Source organism: Meles meles, chromosome 20, assembly GCF_922984935.1.
Source record: "Meles meles chromosome 20, mMelMel3.1 paternal haplotype, whole genome shotgun sequence".
Taxonomy (NCBI): domain Eukaryota; kingdom Metazoa; phylum Chordata; class Mammalia; order Carnivora; family Mustelidae; genus Meles; species Meles meles.
In genome coordinates, this window is record NC_060085.1 from 9233210 (window position 1) to 9258772 (window position 25563).

General features: G+C 44.2%; 1 protein-coding gene across 12 annotated transcripts in view; it reads right to left on the reverse strand.

The window, feature by feature from the left end:
* The window catches only part of CACNA1A (calcium voltage-gated channel subunit alpha1 A), a 286598-nt gene that overhangs the window by 161225 nt on the left and 99810 nt on the right, over positions 1-25563 (reverse strand). For 11 of the 12 annotated variants that reach the window (XM_045990607.1, XM_045990606.1, XM_045990604.1 and 8 more), the window contains exons 4-5: positions 14751-14856; positions 12285-12424 (exon numbers count right to left, since the gene is read on the reverse strand). In XM_045990607.1, coding sequence (XP_045846563.1) covers positions 12285-12424; positions 14751-14856 — 246 coding nt within the window. The remainder of the gene's footprint in view (positions 1-12284; positions 12425-14750; positions 14857-25563) is intronic. The other variant, XM_045990609.1, reaches the window with a different exon arrangement.

The window sequence follows — 25563 nt, forward strand, 5'->3', positions numbered from 1 at the left end:
CTGGCAAAGCAAGGTTGTAACTCGAGCCCTCTACTACCCAAGTCCTTTTTGATGTAGGACTCACCTCTGAAACCAAAATTCACCAGATATATCACTACCGAGAAGTCACACCAGGTTGAACCTCAATTTCTCCTGCCCTGGCGCATCATATCCTAGTTCTACAGGACAGAGCCTCTCAAGCGAATTTCCTATATGTCACCAAGTAAAACCACCCCAAATGTACCCTCCTCATTTCATGAAGATCTGTCCAGATGTTTCAGTATGATGTAACTAGAATTTTATTTGGTAAGAGATATGTAACAATATGTGATACCCATTTTCTTCATCTTTCTAAAGATGCCCAGCATTTCACTCTCCTAATAAAACAACAACAACAGAACAAAACCAAAAAACTTTTGTAAAGGAGAGGAAAAAGACCCGGGAAATCAAGCTAGTTCCCAAATGAGTTCACTCAATCCTCAAACCCTGGTGCAAATGGTAGAAACTACCAAAGCTTTTCCTCCTTCCTTCGCTTTTCAATCAGACCTTTGCCACCAAGATGTCATGTGTCCCCATTCCCCCTAGGACAACCCTTTAGAGTCACTCTTTTCCTCCTAATGTAAGCTTTCTCCTCTCTTTAGCTGTAACTGATGTGGCTGACTGTGGCTTGCCTCTTCCTAACTATCTGTCCCCTGAACCTTCTCTTTCCTTCCCTGATCCTCTTCCTCTCTGGTCCATTAGTGCCAGCACTCCCCTGACCCCCTGTTCCTGTCCCTTATACCACCACACCTGTAGAACTCAGGCACTTTCCGGGCTTAACCAACCTCTTTGTGGGTGACTCTCAAGACCAGGCGGGCCAGGCAGGCTTTAACTGTTACCTACATCTGTCTAAATGACTTTTCTACTTTGATGTCTTACAGGAACCTCAGCATGACTGAAATAAGTTCTCCCTAGAAGCACCTTGTGCTCCTGCAATGACACTACCATTATACCAGTCAACAGTCAGTTGATTATCATGCTCTGGAATGTTCTTTTTTTCTGGGAAAGTGTCCTTAAATCCATCCTCCCCTTCCTATTTTCATTATCATCCAAAATCATCCCAGATATGGAATCACCTCTATTCTAGGACTAGCTCCACCACAGGAATCCTCCTTCCCCTCTCCCTCCTCTTGACTACATTTTATTGCTAAAAATTATCCATCTGATCTTCACCTCAACCCAATGAGGTAAGTATTAATATGAGTTTCATCTAACAGATGAGTAAAATAAAGATGAAGAGTAAATCATTTGCCAGAAGTCACATATTTTCTGAGCATGAGAGCCAGGAATTGAATCCACATCCACAAAGTGATGTTCTGTCTTACGTGGGAGAGTTAAGTTCTGATTCTGAAGTAAGCGCACAAAGAAAAAACTGCAGACTCAAAAAACACCTTTGACAAACCTTTAAGTCATCCATGAAGTACAATATATATGGTTTTGCATATTTAAGCCTGGGCAGTAATAAGCATGTATAATGTGGACAGTAATATGTGACATAAAAGAATGTGAATAGTATGCTTTATGTGACAGATACCGCTAACTGTCCCAACAGCCATTTTCCTCTCCCCCATCTTTCTTACAAGCAGAACTAGACTTCCAGAAAATGGCAAATATGCTAGACATGCATGTTTCTGGTCTGCCCTGAAGCTGGAAATGGTCATGTACCCCAGGTATAGCCAATCAGATGTGGAGGGGAACCTTCTGCGAAACTTCTGGGCAAGATTTGTTTCTCCTAGATAAAAATGAAAAGCCTCCAGTGAGAGTTTTCTCTCCTTGTCATTACTTTCCTGCTTTTGAATGAGCCATGAGAGGAGGAGATGTGGCAGTCATTTTGCCACCATAGGGCAACAAAATGAAGTCAAAATTCAACTCACTGAGGCGGGTAGGAAGACGTCACTGAGCCATTCAATTAATCCCGGTCTACAGATTTGTGGATTTCTGAATCAGGTAACAAAAACATCTCCTCATGCTAAAGCCCCTTCTAGATGTCTCTTCTTTTACTTGAAGAGAAAACATTCCTAGCTGAGGTACATCATACTCATTTCTTGGGGAAAAAACTCACTAAATGCAATGGCAGGTAGAAATGACCTCACAATTTAATTATTATATTCATCTTTTTTTCTTTTTCTATGTGTGCCAATTACATAACAATGATTTTGTATAAGTCAGATTTGCATAGAATGCAGTTCTGCTACACACTTTGCAGTTCCTGATTTGAAAACATCCAGGGCTATTTCCTATGAATCAAAACTCATCAGTCTAATTTACAAAGACCTCTCAGTCTGATCCCTCCTGTCCACTCAATCTTATAATGATTCAACTTCACATCCCTGGCATACTAATGTACAGCAAAGGAAAGAAGCACTAGCCACATTTTAGTGCCCAGAGCAGGACTTAAGAGTTTTCGGTTTCCTTCCTGCCTGTTTCTACTGCCAGAGTTTCATGTCCTGAAATTCTGTGGGTGACCTCCAAATATGCCTGTGAACACTGAAAACAAAACAACCCATAACCTTCGACACCAACCATGTCTCTTTAGCACCACAAAAAAAAGTGACTCCTAAAATCAAAGCTTCTTAGGGTGGAAGGGACTCCCGGGCATGAAGTATTTGATACTTTTTTGCCTGTGATGTCTCCAAAAGAAGTTTACATGTAGACGAGTTAAACACTCAGCTGTCTGGTTCAGTGTGCAACCTGCACAACTTTATACAGTAGGCCTGAGAAAGCTCAGATCCTGCTCAGACCACACCCCCTTCCACACAATCCTGTTCATTCTTGTGCCACTTTGTTATTGCAAGGTAGCTAACAAAGCTGATTCTAGAGGAGTTTTAGTACATTGAGAGCTCAACGCATAAGACACGCCATAATTCCTAGGGCAGGATCACAGCAAATGAGCAGACTTATCATAGCCACAGTACATATGACAGTTAAGTTGACTCTTCCAACTGCCCTCCAAAACTGCACCATCTGATCTAGACCAGGTAAAATGCAGGCGCACTTGGGAAGGGACTTCTGTGCCTCAGTTTATTGGACACCGAGAATTCCCTACCTGTTGGCAGGTTATAGGTACCATCAATTCAGTTGTTCTGTCAAAAACATCTATTGAGCACCTACTGTGTGACAGACACTATTCTAGGCATGGGGGAATAGCACCATGAGCAGAAGAAACCAAATCCCTGTCTATATGGAATTTACCTAATGGAGGACACTGGCCGAAAATGAAGTAAAATATCTAGTTTGTCAGAAAGTGGCAAGAACACAGAAAAAAACTAAATAGAAGAAAGAGGACAAGAAGTGTCAAAAGTGTTGGAATTGTAGATAAGGAGCCAGAGTACATTGGTGTAAAGTCTTAAAGATGAGGAAATGGATTGAGAATAGCATACCAGGTAGGGCACTGTAAGTGCAAGGGCCCTGAGGTGAAAACATGTCTGAAGTGTTCAAGGAGCAGCGAGGAGCCCAGAGCAGCTGGTGCCAAGTGACCGAGGGTGGCTACTGATGAGGGTGGGAGGTGATGGGGTAGATCATGCAGGTCCTTGTGGGCTGTGGTGAGGACTTTGGCTTTTACACTGAGTGAGACAGGAACCATGAGAAAGATGTGAGCAGAAGAGTGATTTGATCTAATTTATGTGTTAAAAGGATCCTTCTGGCTGCTTGTGTTGATAACAGGCTGTGGGGGAGGAGGGCAGAAGCAAAGAGACCTAGGTACAGCCTGCTCCATCAAGGTAGCTGAGAGATGATGATGGCTCAGCTCAGGTAGTGGCAGGGGAGGTAGAAGAAGACAGAACCTACAGAATTTGCAAAAGGATTGACCAGGAGGGAGGAGGTGTCAAGATTTTTAGCCAGAGCCCTGGAAGAATGGAGCTGCCATCCAATGATGTAAAAAGACAGGAAGAGAGATATGAGAAGGATGCCCAGGAGTTCAGTTTTGGACATCCTGACTGTGAGATGTCTGTGGACTCCTCCCCATGTGGGGACTGCAAGAGAGCTCTGGGCAGAAGACTTAAGTTTGGAGAACATAGGTACTGAAGGTATTTAAACCTTTTAGATTGGCAGACAACACCAAAGGGCTCATCATAGCAAGAGAAATCAAGAAAAATGGGGCTTTGATTTTCCTATACCCCGACCCCAAGCCTCAGCTTTACCATTCTATTACATGACCCCATTGAAGGCAAGAACTTGTCATCTCTGGGTCAGGTCCAGGTCCTGCCCAGAGAGGAGACTGTCCACTTTCTACAACCTCTGTAACAACAGAGCATCTCCAATGCCTGTAGCTCCTCCTGCATAAAGCAAAGCACAGTGTCTCTCACTTGGCAGCCTCTTTCTCAGCCCCAGGCACCCACTTGCTTCCCGTTCCGCTGAGATTTCCTCTGCCCGCCAGGCAGCTGCCTCCCTGCCCTGGTGCGAAGAGAGGAGTCATTTAGCCCTGCAAACTGTAGAGGCAGTGGCCAGATGTCTCTCTGGAGGCAGGCTGGTGTTTGTCATAGCAATTCAAGAGGACAAGACCTCGATCAGCCCCTAAACCTGCTGAGAGATGGATGGCAAGGTCTTCTCTAGCCACACAAGGAAACTGGCCAAGAAGCACAGTATGGAGCAATGTCACCTGGCCATCTGGTCCTCACTCAGTCCCTCCCCACTCCAATCAGGAGCGGAGGGAAAAAGGAGGACGTCTTTATCTGGTGAAGTGTGCTGTGCGCTGTCCGGGGTGCTGAAATCTCTAACCTGCTAGGCTTCAAGCTATTATGGCTCCAAGACAAGGACTTTTGGGAGATGATCCATGGAATTAAAAGGGATAAACTAGAAAGCATGAAGTCAGTAAAGGGAGCGCTGATGAATGGGTATCATTGTGAGCAACTAGTATTCAATCCTGTGGAAGGCCCTTTGAGAGACAGAACACACCTCCAAGTCTCAATGAGGAACAGGGAAGCCAGGCCTATTTACACATGGACTCCCTTTCTCCCTGGTTAAGGGCTGCTCCTGGGGGTGTTAAATGTCTGTCATGTGGCTGAACAAACTCCTGCAAGTCTGGAGAAGACCCTCCAGCACAGATGCAGAAAAATGAGAGGTACAAGGAGGTACTGGAGGTTACAAGGTACAAGGAGGTACTCCTTTGGTACTGGAGGTACAAGGAGGTTAGCTTGCATGGGAACTGCCCAGCACAGGTAAACTCAGAGGTGAGCGGGATGAATATGGAGTGGGACATTTGCAGGATCTACCACACACCTCCAAAGGAGTATGTTCTAATTTCTTTCCCTTCAATTCACCAACTCCCATTTATGAAGAACCCGGAACGGTTCAGGGGCTCAGTTCACAGTGTTGGCTACAATGTTGCCTTTTCTTATCCCTACCACAGCCTGAAGAGGCAGACACTGTCCCTTTTTCCAGGTGAGAAAACTGAGGTTTGGAGGATCCATGCACCTTCTCGAGTTCATCACTGGCAGAGATCCTTCCAACTCTGAAGCCCAAGTCTTAACCATTAGTCTGGGCCAGTCTTCCATGTGTGGACATCTCTTCTGCCCATTTTTTTCCCCTGCTATCATAGAGTCCAAGATGGGGAAGAAAAATAAAGATCCTCCTGACTTTCCTGAAAAACTTCACTTTAAAGAAATGGTGTAGGACTTAAGAACATGGATTCTAGCTCCAGATCTACTGAGTTCAAATCCTAGATCTACCACTTATGAGGTAGATGACGTTGGGCAAGGTGTTTAGTCTCTTTGAACCTTGGTTTCTTCAACTGTAAAGTGGGGGTAATAGTGGTACTTAATTCAGAGGGCTGTAAAGATCACCTGAACATATAAAGTGCCTTCTAAGTTCTAATTTGTCAATGTTGCCACTGCTACTAGTAACAGGTATTATGTTCATAAGGATACTGGGGGTGAATATAGCTCTTTGAATTTAACTTGGGCCTTGGGTTATCCTAGTTTTAGGGCACGGTACCAGTAGAGTGGTTGAGATCCTGATCCACCCTTTACTAGCTGGAGGATCCCTGAGGCTCTCTGAGCCTCAGATTCATCTCTACAAAAGGCTTGTGGAACTGAAATGTGATAATACACATAAAATTGTTAATATAGTGCTGGCACATAGTAAATGCTTAATAAATGATGGGAATAACAAGCATGGCAGCCAACATCATGACTATCACCATCACCATTACAAGATGGAGATGCTCCCTCCTGCTGTTAGGAAGTGAGACTGCTCCTGGTGGAACACAGTTCAGCAAATATCATGACAACCAAATGCTTTGAACAATAAAAAGATCAATGCTCTCTCAATGATAAAACTCTTTGAATGATAAGAAGCACTTGTGCCCTGGTAGGGAATTCTTCTGATACCCAGGATGACTGATCCATGGCGGGGGTGGGGGGAGAAATTAATGCAGACAGAAATTAAAATAAAAAGCAGCTGGTATTTACAGGAGCTGTTAGTTGGTCTCCTGAGTTAGAGTGCCAGTTGGGTTTTGCTGTTGTTGTTGTTGGGTTTAGAATGATATTTTTATTTTCAGGCAACTCAGAACAGCAACATGGAGGTGAGGGAAGGAGGAGAGAGTGAAGAGTAGTGATATGTGTTTGTTAAATTGATCAAAGGGAGGACAGCATGAGGTGTGTGACTCTGGTCAAGTCATTCTGACCTGTTGGATCCCAGTTTCTTCAGCTGTGTAAGGGGGAACTGGGATTACTATCTGAGGCTCCCTTTCTATCTCTCTGGAAAGGGGCTATGGCTAGATACTTGGACAGAAGGAAGGAAAATGCAAGGCTCTGATGGCAGAAACTCAGGGGAACATCATATTATACCACTCTCACTGCCCCCAAACTGGGGTTCTAGGTTCCTTGACATGAACACAGATTCTGATTCGGAAGTTTCCTGATTTGCCACCATCTCAGTGTAACTTGACTTTGGGCAAATAACTTAGCCTCTCTGTGTCTTAACTGCCTTGTGAGTGAAATAAAGGGTTTTGACCTGCCAGAGTACATTGAGTCCTAAAATTCAGTGATGCTATGAAAGCAAAGTCGTCCTTTCCTGATGGTCCCTGAGTAGTTGGGTATTTTCTTCAGTTCTGATCCTCAACAAAACTGTCCGAAGCCTGGAGTAGTCAGTAGGACCTTCCAAAATGGAATCATCATTTTTACAGAGTCATGAAATGTCAGAGTTGGCAAGGACCGAAAGCTCATCTGTCCCATGCCTTGCCTGATGTCAGAGTATCTGTCATAGACTCCCAGGCTATTTAGCTATATTGATGCAATGATCCCCATCTCCATAAACAGCTTAGTGCATTTTCCTGAACACTCTGATCTCAGAAGTATTATTGATTTGCAGCCATTTATTTTACTGAGCAACTATGCCAGGTACAGGGCTAAGCCTGTGAGCACAAAAACAACTATCTTCATCTCTACCCTGGTTGTGTCCACAATCTCCTTTGTTAACATGCACAATTGCATTATTTGACCTCCCAGATTTCACATATATATTTGAGCATTACAGTCAAAGCTCTGTCATCTCAGAAATACAGCCAAGCTTCTGAAATCCTCCTCTTACACAATTTCAATTTAACAATCAGACCTTCAAATACAATAGAAGCCCACTTCAAAGGGGTTTGATAAAATTGCAAAGTTAGAATTTCTCTGAGGCCTTGAACTACACAGAGCAAACCAGACTCCATCAGTATGATATTTTCTGCCAAATTTTACAAAAGAAGAAGGCAAGAACCCTATTAATCCATGAAAAAAATGAATGGTGTTTTAATGCTGCGGTTTGCTTAGAAATGTGAGAAGACAATGAGTTAATCAAAAAGCGCTCATTAAGGCCATGTTGTCTCAGGTCAGATTAATACACTCACATCCCCTCCCCCTGGAATGCAAACTAAGAGTGTACCACCTTTGCTTGGCAGTGCCATTGCACAGAAAGCTGAGTTTGCAGGGCTTGCAGTTCCTACTCTCTGTTCCTTGCTTGCAGCCCAATGGGAAACCAAACAGCCCATTGGAATTTGAAGTAATGAAATTTGAGTTGTGTGCTTGATTTGAAGGATACAGAACCACTATACAATAAAGAAGGGTGGCCAATTATGGGAGAAGCAACAGGGAGGCAAGCAGGAGAAAGGAAGGCAGAAAAAATGAAGAGGGAACGGAAAAGGGGTAAGAAAGGAACAGAATGGCGGCTCCTTGTAGTTTTGCAGCAGGACCCCCTGAGAATCTAATGAAAACTACAGACCAGAAAATATACATAGACACATAATTTTTGCATGCAATTTCAGAGGATCCCTGAATCCCATTAATTCTAATGCTCTCATCCTCAGGACCTGTCTCCAATGAAGAATTTCTCCTCTAGGGCCTCATCAGGTGTCAAAAACTAAGGAAAAAGATCACCTTGTTGTAACCAAAGAGCAAATGCAAACACCCAAGTGACTAACTAACTTATCACACAGCTGCCTTTCAACTTAATGAGACTTACAACATGCTGAATGGCATACGAGCTTCTCTGGATATTCCAAGAACCATGTTATTAAAAAAAAACAACAACAACACAAAGATTTTAAGGCTTCTTCCTGCCAGCAAGGTCAAGCCAGCCCCTGCCAGCAAAAGTCAGCCCCCAGGGAGTATAAATTGGCACAACCACTTTGCAGAGCTATTTGGCAATGCCTCATGAAGCCAAGGATGCACAGAGTACACAACTCAGCAGTTCCAATCCCAGGTAGATTGCCCTAGAGAAATCCACTGACAAGAGTGAGGGGACAGCTTGGTTCAAAATAGCCCAAAGCTGGAAACAACCCAAACAGATAAATACATGGTAGAATACTCATACTGCAGAATACGATGCAGCAGGGAAAATGGATGAATGAGACCGAGTCTTGTCAATCACATTAATCTCGTGGTGAGTGCAGAAGGAAGGCTGTAGAAGGAAATGTTTACAGAGAAACCTAAAACTGTGTAAGAATGCACTATTTATATTTCTCATATATTTATGTTGTCAAAATGTAAAACACATACTTCATATTTTCTATACCCTTATTTACACATATATAAAAGGGCAAATACATAACTGGAAATGATAAACACAAAACTCAGGAAGTGTTTCTGCACCAGGAACAGAAAGGAACAAGGACAGGGAAGAGAACACAAGGGACTTACACTGTATGAGAAAGATTTCATTTGGGGGCACCTGGGTGGCTCAGTTGAATGAACGTCCAACTCTTGGTTTTGGCTCAGGTCATGATCCCAGGATTGTCGGATAGAGCCCTGTGTCAGCCTCCACACTCAGCGCGGAGTCTGCTTGAGTTTCTCTCTCCCTCTCCCTCTGTCCCTCCACCCCACCCCACAAGCTCTCTCTTTCTCTCCATCTCCCCAAGTAAATAAACAAATCTTTAAAGAAAAGAAAAAGAAAAAGAAAGTTTTCAATCTGATGGCAGGGCGTTGTTCCATCACCTTCCTGTCCTCACCTCTTCCACTCTCTCCCTCACTCTCTTCCAGCCACTCTGGCTTCCTCACAGATCTTCAAACATATCAGACACAGTCCAGCCTCAGGACCTTTGAATGTGCTATTCCCTCTGCCTGGCACTTTCCTCCTTTAGCTATCTTGAAGGCTCATTCACTCACCTCCTTCAGGTTTTCATTCAAATACTGCCTTCCCAATAAAGTCTTCCCTGTTTTCCAGCCCTCCTGCTCATAACATGTCCCTTCTCTGTTGATTGTTTCTCTGTAGCCCTCACTGCCACTTAACACACTAGATATTTATTCATTCATTTAGTTTTCTTCACTACTTGACTATCTGTTGCACAAAAGGAGGGACTTTTATCTGTTTTGTTTACTGCTGTGTCCCAGAGCCTGGCACATAATAAGTGTGCAAAAAATATTCACTGAATGGGTATTTGTATACATGAATATTTGTTATATTATTCTCATTTTTTGAATGTCTGAATACTTTGTTATCCACTTTTTAAAAGAAGATTTACTTATTTTAATTTTTTATTATATTATGTTAGTTACCATACAGTACATCATTAGTTTTTGATGCAGTGTTCCATGATTCATTGTTTGCACACTCAGTGCTTCACGCAAGGGAGGGGAACATGAGTGTGGTGGGGTGGGGCAAAGGGAGAGGGAGAAAGAGTGCATCTCAAGCCAACTCCACACTGAGTGCAGAGCCTGATCCCATAACCCTGAGATCAGGACCCAAGCCAAAATCCAGAGTCAGATGCTTAATGGCCAGAGGCACCCAGGCACCCCTTTGTTACTTTTAACAACAACAATAACAAAGTCAGCTATTAGGATGTTTCACAGACAAGTTTCCTACTAAGGTAAGAAAAAGATGCCCAATACCACAAAATGTCCTTGGAACCTGCCAAGGTCCCAAGCCACAGGACTATGGGAACAACAAAGAGAGGACCCTCAGGGAGCACTCAAGCCCACTAGAGCTAGCCCAGGGTACCCACAACAGACTACTCAAATCTGAATGCCTCTACCAAAACAGCCCAATATGACAAAGCTCTCTTTGGGAAAAGCAACATTCCTCTGAAACAAAAAATGTGCTCAATGGGGCGCCTGGGTGGCTCCGTGGATTAAGCCGCTGCCTTCGGCTCAGGTCATGATCTCAGGGTCCTGGGATCGAGCCCCGCGTCAGGCTCTCTGCTCCGCAGGGAGACTTCTTCCTCCTCTCTCTCTGCCTGCCTCTCTGCCTACTTGTGATCTCTCTCTCTGTCAAGTAAATAAAATAAAATCTAAAAAAAAAATGTGCTCAAAACCTGAATTGCAGGAGCCCAGCCACCACAGCATGGGTGCTAAGACCCATGACATCTGCCAGGAGAGACAGGCTCTGGAACAGAGCCTAGAGGAGAAATTTGATCCTTGAAGAGAATTATGACCCCAAAGAGGACAGCTGTGACCCCACAGAGGAGAGCTGTGACCCCACAGCATAGACCTATGACCGCACAGAGGGGAGCTAGAACTCCACAGAGGACAGCTGTGACCCCACAGAGAACAGCTGCAATCCCATAGAGGGCAGCAGTGACCCCACAGAGACAGCTGTAACCCCCCAGAGGAGAACTGTGACACCACAGAAGACAGCTATGACCCCCACAGAGGGGAACTATGAGAATGAATAGGGGTCTTGGAAGATAAGCCAGTCTTATCTTGGAGGAGAAGAGTGGGTGGGCAGAGGAGTCAGAAATGAGCACAAAATGGTAATGTCTATGCTGACATCTGTTATAGAACTTTGGGGTCCCTGAAAGAGCCTGACTCGCTACTCAGCAAATCCACCTTCCTTTCTTCTAAGCACAGTCAAATGTTTCTCAGCCTCCTCTGCAGTGATGTGTGTCATGTGAACAAATTCTAGCTAAAAGAACAGGAAAGGAAGAGGCATGTGCCAGGCCCAAAAACCTTCCTAGTATCACTTTGTGTGCTCATTTCTCTTCCATGATTTGGTGTAGACAAGCACAGAGTTCTTGGAAGCTGTGAGTCAACAATGAGGAGCCACAATGTGGCAAGGGCCTGGGTTCCCTCAATCACTGCTTGAAGGAGAAAGCCCTGCCAACAAGGAACAACTGTTTTGGACTTTCAATGAGTGAGAAATAAATTTCTGTTATATGTAAAACATTACCCAGTTTTTTTTATTGTTGTCATAACAGCTAGTGTTACCTTATACAGAGGGTCCTTAGTGGAAAGCATATACACACTCACCTTTCAACTGTGGCAAGCTATATACAGATCCAAAAACTCTTCTAAGATGGTCACAGTACCTTATCTAGCTTGGTTTTCTCCATAGCCCTTCCACAAACCACTACACTCAGAAGGCCTCAACAAACATTTACCAGCCAGAAATCAAGACCAACTTGGAATAAAGGCATCCCCAAGTGAGACAAAAGGACCACATATGCACAACAGTTAAAAACTTGATTTCTGGAATCACATAATATTAGGTTCAAATTCCAATTCCACTAGCAGGGTGATCTTAGGCAAGTTCATATCTGTGCTTCAGATCTCTCCATGGTCCCATGGGAATATTAATATTTCCTAATTCATTGGGTTGCTGTGAGGATTAAATGAGAGAATGCACAGAAAGCTCTCTGGAAGCAGTCAACACTAATAAGCTGTTATTCCAATTGTAACCAAAAGCATCTGCTGCAACATGCAGCCAGGGTATGGAGACGGGTGCAAGATGCAGAGGCATGGTGAAGAACATGGGGACTCAGCCTTCCCGAGCCCATCCTGTACACACCAACCATGATGTTTCCAAAGTCTTCATAGTTCGAGATAATTCTAAGCAGCACAGCATCTGACACTTACCCTGTTAGCACCACCACAAAGTCCATCACGTTCCAACCATTCCTTAAGTAAGAGCCTTTATGGAAGGCAAACCCCAGGGCGATGATTTTAATGCCAGCCTCGAAACAAAAAATTCCAATGAAGTATGGTTCTGTATCATCCTGGAAGGGAGAGAAGGTAAGGTCAAGATCTTTGGCTGGGCAGAGGGTGGCATAATTGGGGACCTTGCCCACCCGGACATCTCTACCCATTTTTTCTCACCTCTCCTACCCTCCAGCACCCATTGCCCCCCAACACATCCTTCCCAGAGTTCTCTTGCTTTTGCAAGAGAGGCAGAAGCATGGAGAAATCACCTTCCTTCTTTCCTTTTGGCCAATCTCACATATCACTTGGTCAAACAGAATTGTTTTTTGGATCCATGATGTCTAGTATAGCAGCCACTGGTCACATGTGGCTATTTAACTGTAAGTTAACTCAAATGAAATAAAATAAGAATTCTGCTCCTCAGACACAGAAGCCACATTCCAGTGACTATTATATCGGACAGTGCAGATGGAGAGCATTCCCATCACTGCAGAAAATTCTACTGGAAAGCACTGGTTCAGTATGTCTGTCACACAGATCACTCAAGGCCTTTGAGGTTAGACCCCGTATACCAACCTCACCCCTGGATCCGACATTCATGAAGGGTCTCAGCTGGTATGCACCAGCACAGCTCTTCAGGTTGCTAAAATATTGGAGTAATACTTCTGCATTTGCTGGCAAATGGCCAGTGTCCTGGTCCCCAGACCTTCACTGAACCTCCTGCGAGTTTCTGGCTTCCAGCTGGTAGTCTATAATATTTTAAATTAAGCTGTAAGCTCCACTCCATCAGAGCCCCTACATGTTTTCCAATCTGTTATGAAGTTTCTCAAGCTTCAATCCTTTCTGCCTTCATGATTCTTTTCCTATCAGCTTGCCATGATACTACTATTTGCTTTCTATTTTTCCAGCTGACTCTCTTAGCTTCACCTTAAACAAAAACCAAAAAAAAAAAAAAAAGTCTTGAAATCATAAGTGTAATAGGTTAGTGATATATTTTAGAATACACATTATAATTCATACCTATTAACATTAGGTGTCTTGAGAACCATCTATATTTTGTGGCTTAGGAATGAGTGGATTCTTACATCCCCCTCTACCTACCCTTGAGCTATTACAGCTGGATCTGAAAAGGTGACAGAAAGGAAAAGAAGTATCCTCCTTTGCACTGTCAGAATGCCAGGAGAGGAACCAGGGGACTTAGGGATGGGTAGGGGGATCAAGAAAAATCTTAATGCTAGTTTATAGCTCTGCTGAGTTTCATGAAATGTGTAACTTTGAATGAGGACTATGAACGTCCCCCAGAGCTGACATCCATGACAGGAGACACAGAAGATAGAAGAACAAGCCAAATGACACCAGATGCAAGGAACCAGGCTAACATCAGAATGCGGGACATGCCTTACAGCTATGGGACTGGTTTCTGCCATAAGTCAAGGGCAGGAGTAAAAACAGTTACTTTAGTTTAAAGAGCTTATGCAGGAATGCCTGGGTGGTTCAGTTCGTTGGGCATCTGTCTTCGGCCCAGGTCATGATCCCAAGGTCCCTGGATCAAGGCCCACGTCAGGCTCCCTGTTCAGTAGGGAGTCTGCTTCTCTCTACTGAAGAGAAGCACCTGCTTCTCATAACATCTACATAACATCTCACCCTGCTCGTGCTTGTGTACTCTCTCTCTCAAAAGTCAACAAAAAAAAAATCTTAAAGAAATAAAAGGTTTAAGCAACATAACAAAATCTAGACCCTGCTTGGATCCTGGTTTGACCAAACTGACTGAAAAATGCTATTTCTGAGACAAACACGAAAATCTGATTCCTGACTGGGTGTGACATGGTTCCAAGAAACCACTGCAAGTCGTGTTGGGTGTAAAAATGTCACTGTGGTAATGGAAGAAAATGCCCATATTTTTAGTGATGCAGAGTTAAGTAATTACATGGCAAAGAACTGACAAGTTGTCTGGGATTTGCCTTCAATGATTTTCCCTAGGAAAGACAAACCAGTGAAATGCAAGGGGACAAGCAAAGCAAACACGGCAAAGTCTTGACAACAGCTGAATCTAGCTGAGGGGTTCATGGAGGGGCTCATTGTATTATTCTCTCCGTTTCCATGTATACTCAACATCTTTCACAAGAATTTTGTTTCTAATATGATGTTTCTATGGACTACATAAACACTTGTCAAACACTGTCATCCTGGTCGGCATTGGGTTTGCCAGGTCTGGAGGGATGAGTCATGAAGGCATCTCTCTCTCCAGAGTATTGGTATTCATGAAATTTAGGCTTCCCAGGCGGGAGGCTCATGATCTATGATCCAGCTCTTGCCTCCAAGACTGAGAGTCACTCTGACCTTTGCCCCCACCCCCCCAGTCATGGCAGCTTGCCTCTAAAGCAAAAGAGAGACATCACTTACCAGTCGTTCAGACATTGGGGTCTTGTCATCATCGGGTAGGTGTTGTTCCAAAGCAAGGACAATGCAGTTTGCTATGATGGTGGCTAAAATCATATATTCAAAGGGAGTATGAAGGAATTAAGGAAAATCTTTCAAGCTTGTTTAGGATCACAGCAAAACTCAGCAGAAGGTAGAGAGATTGCCCATTCTCCCTCTGCCCTCACACATGCTCACCTCCCCCCATTATCAACATCCCCCCCACCGAATAGTGCACTGTTAAAATCAATAAACTTACACCAACACAAAATTATCACCCAAAGTCCACCACTTACTCTCACTCCTTACCACTCCTCACCACTTACGCTCACTCTTGGTGTTGAACACTGAGAAGTCTGACATGCGTCCACAACGAGAGTGTCCTGTGAAGTAGCTTCATTGCTCTAAAGACCCAACAGATGACTTTTTTTTTAAGATTTTATTTATTTATTTGACAGACAGAGATCACAGGTAGGCAGAGAGGCAGGCAGAGAGAGAGAGAGGAAGGGAAGCAGGCTCCCCGCTAAGCAGAGAGCCCGATGCAGGGCTTGATCCCAGGACCCTGAGATCATGACCTGAGCCGAAGGCAGAGGTTTAACCCACTGAGCCACCCAGGTGCCCCCCAACAGATGACTTTTTAAGGAAAATGTAGATGTTATTCCTTCATTTCACCTCCAACATTCACAGAGCAAATATAAATTCAGCACATACTGGGTGCCAGGCCCTGTTCAGGGCACTGAAGACAAAGCTTACAGTAAAAGAAACAAAAATCTCTGCCCTCATGGGAAAGAAGTGAGTGTGTGAGACAACCACACATATAGAGTGTTATGAGGTGGCAAATACTATGCAGAGAAAAAGCAGGAAAGGAGGTTGGGGGTTGCAATTAAAGTATGGTGGTCAGAGTGCCTGGGTGGCTCAGTTAGGTAAGCATCCAACTCTTGATTTTGGCTTAGGTCATGATCTCGGGGTTGTGAGATCAATCCCCATGTCAGGCTCTGAGCATGGCAGGGAGTCTGCTTGAGATTCTCTCTCTCCCTCTCTCTCTGCTCCTCTCCCTCCTCGTGTGCGCTCTCTCTCTCAAATAATAAATAAGTAAACCTTTTTTTTAGTAAATCTTTTTATAAAATAAGTGCAGTACAGTGTTCCGATCGGATGCCCAAAGCACAATCAACAAAAGAAAAAACAGGCAAACTAGACGTCACCAAAATTAAACACTTTTGTACATCAAAGAGCATCATCAAGAAAGTGAAAAGGTGACCAAGAGAACGAGAGAAAATATTTGCAAATCATGTATCTGGTAAGTCTGGCATCCAGAATATATAAGGAACATTTGTCACTCAATGACAAAAGGTAGTCCCAATAAATATCGAGCAAATGGCCTGAGTAGATATATCTCCAAAGAAGATATTCAAATAGCCAATCAACACATGCAAACATGGTCAACTTCATCAACCATTAGGGAACTGCAAGTCAAAACCACAATGAGCGACCACTCCCCATCCCTAGAGTTAAAACAAAACAAAACAAAGCAAAAACAAAACAAACAAAAAACCCCACACTCCAGGCCTGGAGTGTAAAGATTGGAAAGCCCCATGGCCTTGCCTTGTGTGTATGAAGTGTAAATCTGGTTTTGTTTTGTCGTTCTGGATTCTTTTGGGTTTTTGTTTCGTTTTGTTTTGAAGATCAGATAGTGATCACTCTGAAAGATTGAAGCCAAGAATTTGTAACTATGATATTTACTGTAAGCTGTAGAACATTCAATAACTATTAAAAAAAAAAAGTTTCCAAAAAAAAAAAAAAAAGGAAAAAAAAAAACCCACAGAAAACAGTAAGCATTGGCAAGGATGTGAGAAATTAGAACTTCTGTGTGTTGCTGGTGGAATGGTGCAGTCTCTGTGGAAAATAGTTGGGTGATTCCTCAAAAAGCCCACAGAATTAGCATATGATCCAGCAATGCATATCCTAGGTGTACACCGCAGAGAACTGAAAAGCAGGTACCAAAACGCATATTCATAGCAACCCCACTGCAACAGCCAAAAGGTGGGAGCAGCGCGGATGCACGGATGAATAAAAAGTGGTCTGTCCGGACAACGGAACCATCCTTGGCCATAAAAATGAAGTGCTAATACACAGCACAGTGTGGAGGAACCTCAGAAACACTGTGCCGAGTGAAAGAAGCCGCACATAAAAGGCCACATACTGTATGATTTTGTATGTGTAAAATGTCTAGAACGGGCAAATCCATAGAGTCAGAAAGCAGACAGGCGGTTGCCAAGGGCCGGGGGAGGGGGTTGGGAAGTGACTGCTTAATGTTTTGGAACTAGACAGATAATGTACAACAAACACTCTGAATGTACTAAATGCCACTGAATTAGTCACTTAAGAATGGTTAATATTGTTACATGAATTTCACCTCAATAAGTAGAAAATAATATGGTGGTCAGGGTAGGCCTCTGAGAAGCTGACCTGTCAAGATCTGATGGAGGAAAAGGGTTATTTCCAGAGGTGGTATTCCCTCTCCCTCCAGGCACAAACTCCTTCTTGCATCCTGGGAACACTGCTCGGGGCGGACAAGGCCTGGTGACCTGCTGGAGGGTCTCTACTTGGGGAGGGCCTTCCCTGCTCACTTTACATTAGGACCTGATCTGCCAATCAGCTGGTGAACCGGAATGTCCCCTGTCCCCCTGCCAGACCCACAGAGGCACTGCCCAGTCAATCTGGGTGTAGAGAAGTGGGTGTCAGAAGGGAAAGCCACAAGGTACTGGTCAGTCTGGAGTAGAGCTTCTCCACCTTGGCACTACTGATATCTGGGGGCAGGTCATTCCCTGTGGTGGGAGTGATGAACAACAGCATCTCCTCCTCTCCAGTTACGACACCCAAAACTTAACGACAACAGAAAGTGACCTCCAGATATTACCAAGTGTCCCCTAGGAACACCGGGATCCACTGTTCTGTGGAAGCATCAAAGAGCATGCCTTGGTGAACTTGGCCATGTTAAACCCCTGGCCTCCTCCCAGCTTTCTCCCTTGGAAGCCTAACTTGCCTTGTTCTGTCCTTTGGCCCTAAAGTTAGGTTGGGCCTTTTGGAAGCTCCATAAAACCAAGGGACCTTATAGGCTGGTGGAGTGAGAGTATATACTCACTTTCCAGGTGGGAAAAGAAAGTCTGGAATGGACAACCTTGGGAGTAAGAGTCTAAGTAAACCAGGAAAACCAGGCCCTCTTTGTCACCGGCTTCGGCCTTTGCCTCCAGCTGAAAGCGGCTGAGCCGCGCTTCGTGCACACTCTGAAAAGCAAATCTGACACTCAGGGCAATTTGGGGAGCCAACAAAAGCCGGCCCTGCCGACGAGTGCCTCTGATTGGCTTCCTGCCTCCAAGCTGACAGTCATTAGGAGCACAGAGAACAAAGCTGGGCTATGTTGCACAAATATTCCATTCTGCCTCACCCTGCAGCCCAGAAAATAAGAGACAATATTTGTATACAGAGAAGCAACGCCAAGCCCTTCCCTGGCCTCCCCTTGCCGAGGCTTCTGAAGCCATGATTTGAATCTGATGATTTCACTTCCCTTCCCTGCCAACTAGCTCCTTGCTCACTTCTGTGTGGAGTTGCCGGCTCACTCCTGGGGTGGAGGGGGTGTGTGGCCTCCTGCCCCTAAACAGCTGGGATGTGACTTCCTCTCCACCAGGCTTGAGCTGAGGTTCCAGGAAGAGTCCCAGAAGACTGGGAGCAAGCAGCACTTTCAGGGTTGCATTATCAGGATTTCAATTGTCCAGTGTTGCCTGGATTTCAGGCCCAGAGCACTCCAGATAGAGTGATGAAGCCACAGCATGGGGGAGAACGGAAAGAGGCAGACCACTCCTACCTTATTGCTTTTTTCTTGTCAAATATGGCAATACTGGCTATCAAATATTAACCCTTCTCCCTCCATGCACACATGGACCCTGCCAATGTCCACAGATCTGCCCCCACCATGGGAATCTGTGACATTGACCTCATAACCTTGCTACTGAATGGACCCAGAAGAGCATCAGCTGCATCCTTTAGAAATGCAAAGTCTTAGCCCCCCTCCCCCCATGCTGACCTGCTGAGTCAGAATCTGCATTTTAGCAAGATCTTCAGGGGATCTGTATGCACAGTGAAGTTTGCCTTAGATCTATTTCAAGGGTAGGAGGAGACCAGGTAATTGTGGCTTTGAGTCATCCCAAGAGAGGTGGGGGCTCCCCTCTCTCCTCCACATTCTGACCCTAGGAGGAGACTTTGGGAGCCCCAGACCAGTCTTCTGGCTGCACACAGGTAAGGGGGCTGGTAAGAAACCCCAAATCTTGATGAAATAAGAGCAAGCTGGCATGAGACAAATATGCAGAAAAGAAAATTCCAGCTGACATGGAAGGAGTCATAGCCTTCCCATGACTCCCATGTCACTCAGAAGAAAAGTCAGTCTTCATGGCAGCCAGCAAGACCCAGCATGACCTGCCTCATCACCTCCCTGCTCTCATGACCTCCGTCTCCCTGTGTTGGCTCAGCTGCAGCCACACTGGCCTCCTCCACGTTCCCCAAACATGAGGCATGTCCCACACCAGGGCCTTTGTACCTGCTGTTTTCTCTCCTGGAATATTTTTTCCCCACAGACCCACACGGTTCCCTCCCACACTCCCTTTAGGTATTTACTCAAAGGTCACATCCCCATAAAGCCTTTACCTCTTGCCCTGCTTATTTTTTTCCTCGGCCCTGTCCCTGGTCAAATATATGCTCTATTTTTCTTCTTTATCTTGTTCACTGTTTGTCTTCCCTGATAGACTATAAGCTCCATGCAAGCAGGGATTTTTGTCTTTGTTCACTGCTTCATTCTCTGCACCTAAGAGAGCATCTGTTTTTTATAGTAGGTGCTCAATAAACACCTGAATAAGGAAGGAAATGTGGGTGGGTCCTGGTTTTTGCATCTTCTCTCCCCACTCTGTTGTATGCCAAGTTTTGGTGGGCATGTCAAGAACACAGTCAGCTTCTTAAAATATGCATTGACGTGGTAGGCCCATGGACACAGAGATGGGGTACTGCGTTCTTGGCATGGGAGGAGATGCCTCACCCCAGGCAGAAGTCAAAGGTAGTCCAGGCAGGGGGAGGTGAGGCTTTCTCAGCCCAACCCTGAGTCGTGCCTGTTCCTCCCAATTTAGAAATCCTGGGTTCTAACTCACAGCTGCGGTGAGCAATGCTTCTGCTAGCTGAGCTGAGCTTTCCTGCTCCACGATTGGTTCAGGGAGAAAGCACCTGTGTCAGCGGGATCCAGAATAATCAGCCAGCCGAGAGGCCAAGGGGAGGGAGTGTGGGGAGAAGAGATGAAAGGGGAGAAGCATCCCTGATGGGAGGAAAAGCTGGCTCCTGAAATGGCTTGTGGAAGTCAGGATAGCAAACAGCCCTGCAGGCAAGCACAGACACACAAAGCTCCCCACCTCCAAATTAGATTGATCAGGACCACAGAGGCCCCAGAAAGGGGTTGTGTGTGACACTGGAAATGACCAAGTGATTCTTCCCAGGGAAGAAAGGCTGCATCTGCTAACAGGATCTGCTCTTGGGATCCAGAACATCAAAGAAAATCAATTTGCAAAGTAGGCATGGCTGATGGTTCCAGCCCCTTAGCAAAACCTTGTAGAATATCTAAGTAATTCATTCTTCTTTATATGATGTCCCCATCCCTACATCATTCCCAACTTCCTGTAGTTGTTGTGAAAATCAAATCAGGTTTTTTAACTCATCAAGACCTTTCCTCTAATTTAGGGACTGCCTGATGTTCTGAGGAAACAGATACTTCAGTGAGTCAACCAGGCAGTTGAACTTGTAGGGAGAAGCCAAACAGACCTTATTCTCATGTTAGTTCCATGCTCATCACAATTACCAAGAAAAGAGCAGGGGGTACCAGGGTCCTAGATGTATGAGTTTAGGACATATTCTTTGCTTCGCTAAACAAATGCCAGCATTTAACTTGGCAATATGATAAACTATTATGGGCCCATTAACAGGCACAACAACCTAATTACAGCTGTGTTTATCAACTGCTTCATTGGGCAGACACCGTGCTAAGCATTTTACACTCGTTTGAGTTAATTTCTTGCAACAGTTCTACAAGGTAAGTTGCAAGCTCCATTTTCCAGATAAGGAGATCAAGGCTCAGAGAGATTAAGAAAATTGCTCATGACCAAAGAGGAAATACTGGAAGAGCTATTACTCACCCCAACATCCATGCTTGCAAACCAAAGACCATTCAGCAGCTTACTCTTATTAGAAGGTGGATAGTTTTGTCTTTATTTAAAAATTGGAGTTGGGGTACACCTGGGACCTTAACCGTATGGATGAAACCAAATGGATTAGACCTCAACTGAGTCCCAACTGCCACAATTGAATGTAGTCATGTTCAACAACTGCAGGCTAATCCATGCCCTCATAAACCCATCCCAAGTGGGCTATGTTAATGAAAATTTTACCTTCCAATACTCCAGAGAGTGTCCAGTTCTCAGACATGGGGTCTGAACTCTCCAATGCATATAACAGCCAAAGCCAAGCCTGCAAAAGAGCTTTCCACCAGCCGGTTAGCTAGAGACTCTAGTAGTGACAGCACAACCCAAGGCAACTCTGGGCGCAGCCTGGGAACTTTTCAGCACCATGGCCAGCGGCAAGCGGAGCCGCTTAATTTCATATCCATCCAGACAGGGCAACAGGGCAAGCAACCCAGCGTCAAGTATTGAAACACTCTAGACATTTGTAAAGACCTACATTTCACATCTAGGGCAGAGAGAAAAAAAAATTCATTATGTCACCAGGAAAATCAAATGAAGAGAAAATTAAAAACCCAACACCAAATAGATGTGACGTGTCATTTGTTTTTTAATATAATCAAAGAAATTTCAAAACTTTGGTTCTATAGAGAGAAGTCTACCCAGGGCATCTGGATCATGCTTCTGCTCAGAAAACTGGAAATACTACATGAGAAGTCATAGAGAAGAGTAGTTAAAAGGGCTTGGGGGTCAGGCATGGTTCTGATGTTGGCCAAAAGAATTTCCTTTTCTGAGCCTGTTTCCTCATACATAAAATAAAAAAGTCATGCTTACACTGCAGGGCTGTGAATAGAATGAATGGACACCCACAATACATTTAGAACAGGACCTGGGATTATAGTGTGCACTCAATACATGTGTATTTAATTATTATTTACTCTGGTTCCTGCATTGGGTCTTAATATTAAGAAAACTTAACATGCTTATATTAAAAAAGGAAGCTTAATATGCTTATAAAAGCATAAGATAGGGTTCATCTCCTTGTGATCATGCAATCAGTGCTTATATTATTATGTTTATGACAATTACAGCTACCAGTATTATTAACCTATCCTATGCCTTTTTTTTGCCATCTAAGTCTCGGTCCCTTCCCTTCACTGGAAGCTTTCAACATGTACTCCCATCATGGCTGACTGAGCCTTCTCTCAAATATGAAATCATTCCCAAAACAGGAGGTAGGTGATCCACTCCACAAATACCAGGCTCAAAATAAAAGTAGCAAAAATCTCCAGCAGGTATCCCATATAAATGGGATTACACAACATGTGATCTTTTTTGTCTGGCATCTTTCATTCAGAATAATGTTTTGGAGGCCATCCATGTAGGGGTGTGTACATGTACTTTGTTCCTTTTCATGGCTGTGTAGTATTCCATTGTGTGGAATACATTCCATTTTATGGATGTGTGTGTGGATGTACTTCATTTGTTTATCCTCTCACCCACAGATGGCTATCTTGACCTTTTTGGCTATACATAATCTGTGACTTAATAGAGACAAAATGCAGAGTCACGTTTGCCAGGAGGTAAGGGGCAGGAGAAAATCAGGAGCAACTGCTTCACGAGGCAGGATTTCCTTTTGGGGATAGGAAATGTTTTGGAGCTAGATGGAGGTGGTGGTCAGCAGACGATGTGAATATTCTAAATACCACTGAATTGTTCACTTTAAGATGGCTAATTATATTATGTGATATGGAGAATCTCTAAAAAAACCTCTTCAATTTCTAAAAAATTGTTGTTGGTTGTGCTTCTTTTCTTTCTCCTTGATTCTCATAGTTCCTATTATATGCTGTTACTCACTGACTTTCCTCTGAGCCATGAACCATGAACAGAAACACCACCCAGGCAGCTCTCAAGATCTTTCTTTTTAAATAACTGCTTTTAGTTATAAAAAGAATACATGTTTATTATATTCTTTTTAGTTTTAAAATTTATATTGCATTATATTGTATTGTATATTGTATATTGTATTGAAAAATGAAAAGCCCTTACCCCAGCCCACAGCCCAGGGATAACCACCAGTAGCAGTTTGCCGTCTATTTTTCAGATTTTTCTCTAAACATGTTCTTTGCCCTGGCTGCTGTGTCTTCCTGAGTTACTCTTCCCCTAAATATGGGCAGGGCTCATTCCCTTGCTTCCATCAGGAGATACTAAAACATTATCCTCCCAGTGAGACCTTCCTGGCTACCAGGTCTAAAGTCTCAGCCCCACCAACACTGCCATCCTCCTCCCCCTGCTTGCTTTTTTGATAATTATTTTAGCAACTTATCACATCAAACTATGAATTTTACTTATTTATTTTATTACATTGATCTCTTACTGGAATGTCAGCCCCATCTCGGGCTTGTTCTCAGCTGTGTCCCCAGGATTTAGTGCCCAACACACAGCAAGTGCTCGATAAATATGACCAAAGGAGTGAAAACAAACATACGAAATCATATTTTCCTTTTATAAAAATGCCATTGTGATATGCAATGTTCTGACCTTTGTTGCACCCCTCACAACACTGGACCCATTTTTCCAGATTGACACATTGGATTGCCTTCTTTTAAAAGGCTGTGCAGTATTCTTGTGAATTAATGCATCATCATTTCACATTTTCTTATATGCTCCCAGTTTGTCTCTATTACAAAGCTGTGATGAGTAACCTGCTCCCACAATCACATTCCCTGAGATGTTCCCTCTGTCCAGTCAAGTTCTCCCCTTGTGTGGTACTGTCAACCTGTACAGTAGTCAGTGAAATCTTCCATGTCCTTGGCATCTTCTCTGAGCATTTCATCAACCTCTTAGCTTAAACTCAAACCTGGACATTCCATGAGGGCCGTCAACTCCAAGGCCAAGGAGATCACTGGCAGCTTCAAATTAGTCCCCGAGAACAAAAGGAAAATCAAGCCCAGGCAGATATCTGCCATGATTGCCCCAAGGAAACCCAGTGAGGACAAGGAGAAGGGCCCCAGGAAAGCAAGTGAAACAAAGGACCCTCGAATCTAAGTATGGTGAGACTACTGAAGAAGCCAGGAGAGGTGAAGAAGGCCCTCTCTAAACCAGCTGCAGCCAACAAGAAGGCCCCCAAGAAAGGGTATAAACAAGCCAAGAATTCTCCCTCTTCTGACCAGACAAGCCATGAAAGTCTTTCCCAGTGTCACGGGACTCAGCAGAAAGTTCAAAGTTAAAGGAAGTCCCAGCAGCCAAGATACTAAGGCTCATGGGAAAACAAAAGCTGAGAGTCAGACTGGTGGAGCTGGTTATTTTCTATGACCTTCAATTTCCACTGGAAAGACCACTGTTTATGCTGGTCCCTTCCTTCTTAATCACTGGAAGAAATCCTTACCTCTTCATCAATGACCTTCATGAACTTCAGCCATGCATGCCTAGGAGCAACACCGGCCATCTCCAAAATACCCTTGCTCAGCATCCTTTCTCTTTAGCCGCAACTCTCCTCCTCCCAGCTTACTAGCTCTCCTAAATGCAAATGAACATCCATCCCATGAAACCCTGCCACTCACTGACCCCACCATTTCTCAGCACCCTCTCCTTACTTCATTTCCTTCCTTGTCAACCTTACAAAGTTTGGCTATATATCACTTCCCTGCATTTCCTTTGCTTCTGGAAAGAGCCCATCCCTGGTGAACCCAACCAGTTGCCTTTTTCATGCTTGTACAGAGGTACATTCCTGAATGAGATCAATGATCTGGGCTGATGATGTTAAATTCATGATCCTAAATCTCAAAATGGGCATTTGAGAATTCCAGCATCCTAGATGGGAGAAGATACCAGTCAGTGCACGCTGGTGTACTGCTAGGAATGACACACTTTAGGGAAGTTAATATTCTCCCATCATTAGAAACCCCACCCTTGTCTCCAAATTTCCCTCCAGACACAAATCCATTTCTCTGTTACCCTTCATGAAGAAGTTGACTCCATGTATTGCTTTCACTTCTCCACTTTGATTTCTTTTTCTTCTGCCTGCTCCTCCAGGCTGTCTTCCAGCTCCGTCACTTAACCAAAACTCTCCTAGTGAGGATCACCAAGGACCTCAAGGCTGCCAAATCCCAGGACCTTTTCAGGCTCAGATTTCTTGGCTACAGCTTCTTTTTATCTTTTCTACTACCTTCTTGTCTCTCTTTCTTGCTCCTTTCTTACTCAATCTCTCAACATTGGTCTTCTCTGGGGCTCAACCCTAGGTAATCTTCTATTCTCTACCCATATCCACTGTCTAAAGGCCTCATGTATTGGGATGTGTTTTGCCACTCTCCTGATGCCCTTCCCCCAACATATCCACTCATCATTCTGCTTGGTGTCCTGGGAGAGACAAGGCTGGCTCTTGTCTCATCTCCTACCTTCTGGGAAGGTTTGTTCAATGGGAAGCACCAGCAGGAGATTGGAGGGAAGAAGGAAGACTTGGGGTATTTCTTTATCCCATATGCTCCCCGCTACAGTGTCAGGTTCTGGTGATGGCTTGTGTCTTGTTGTGC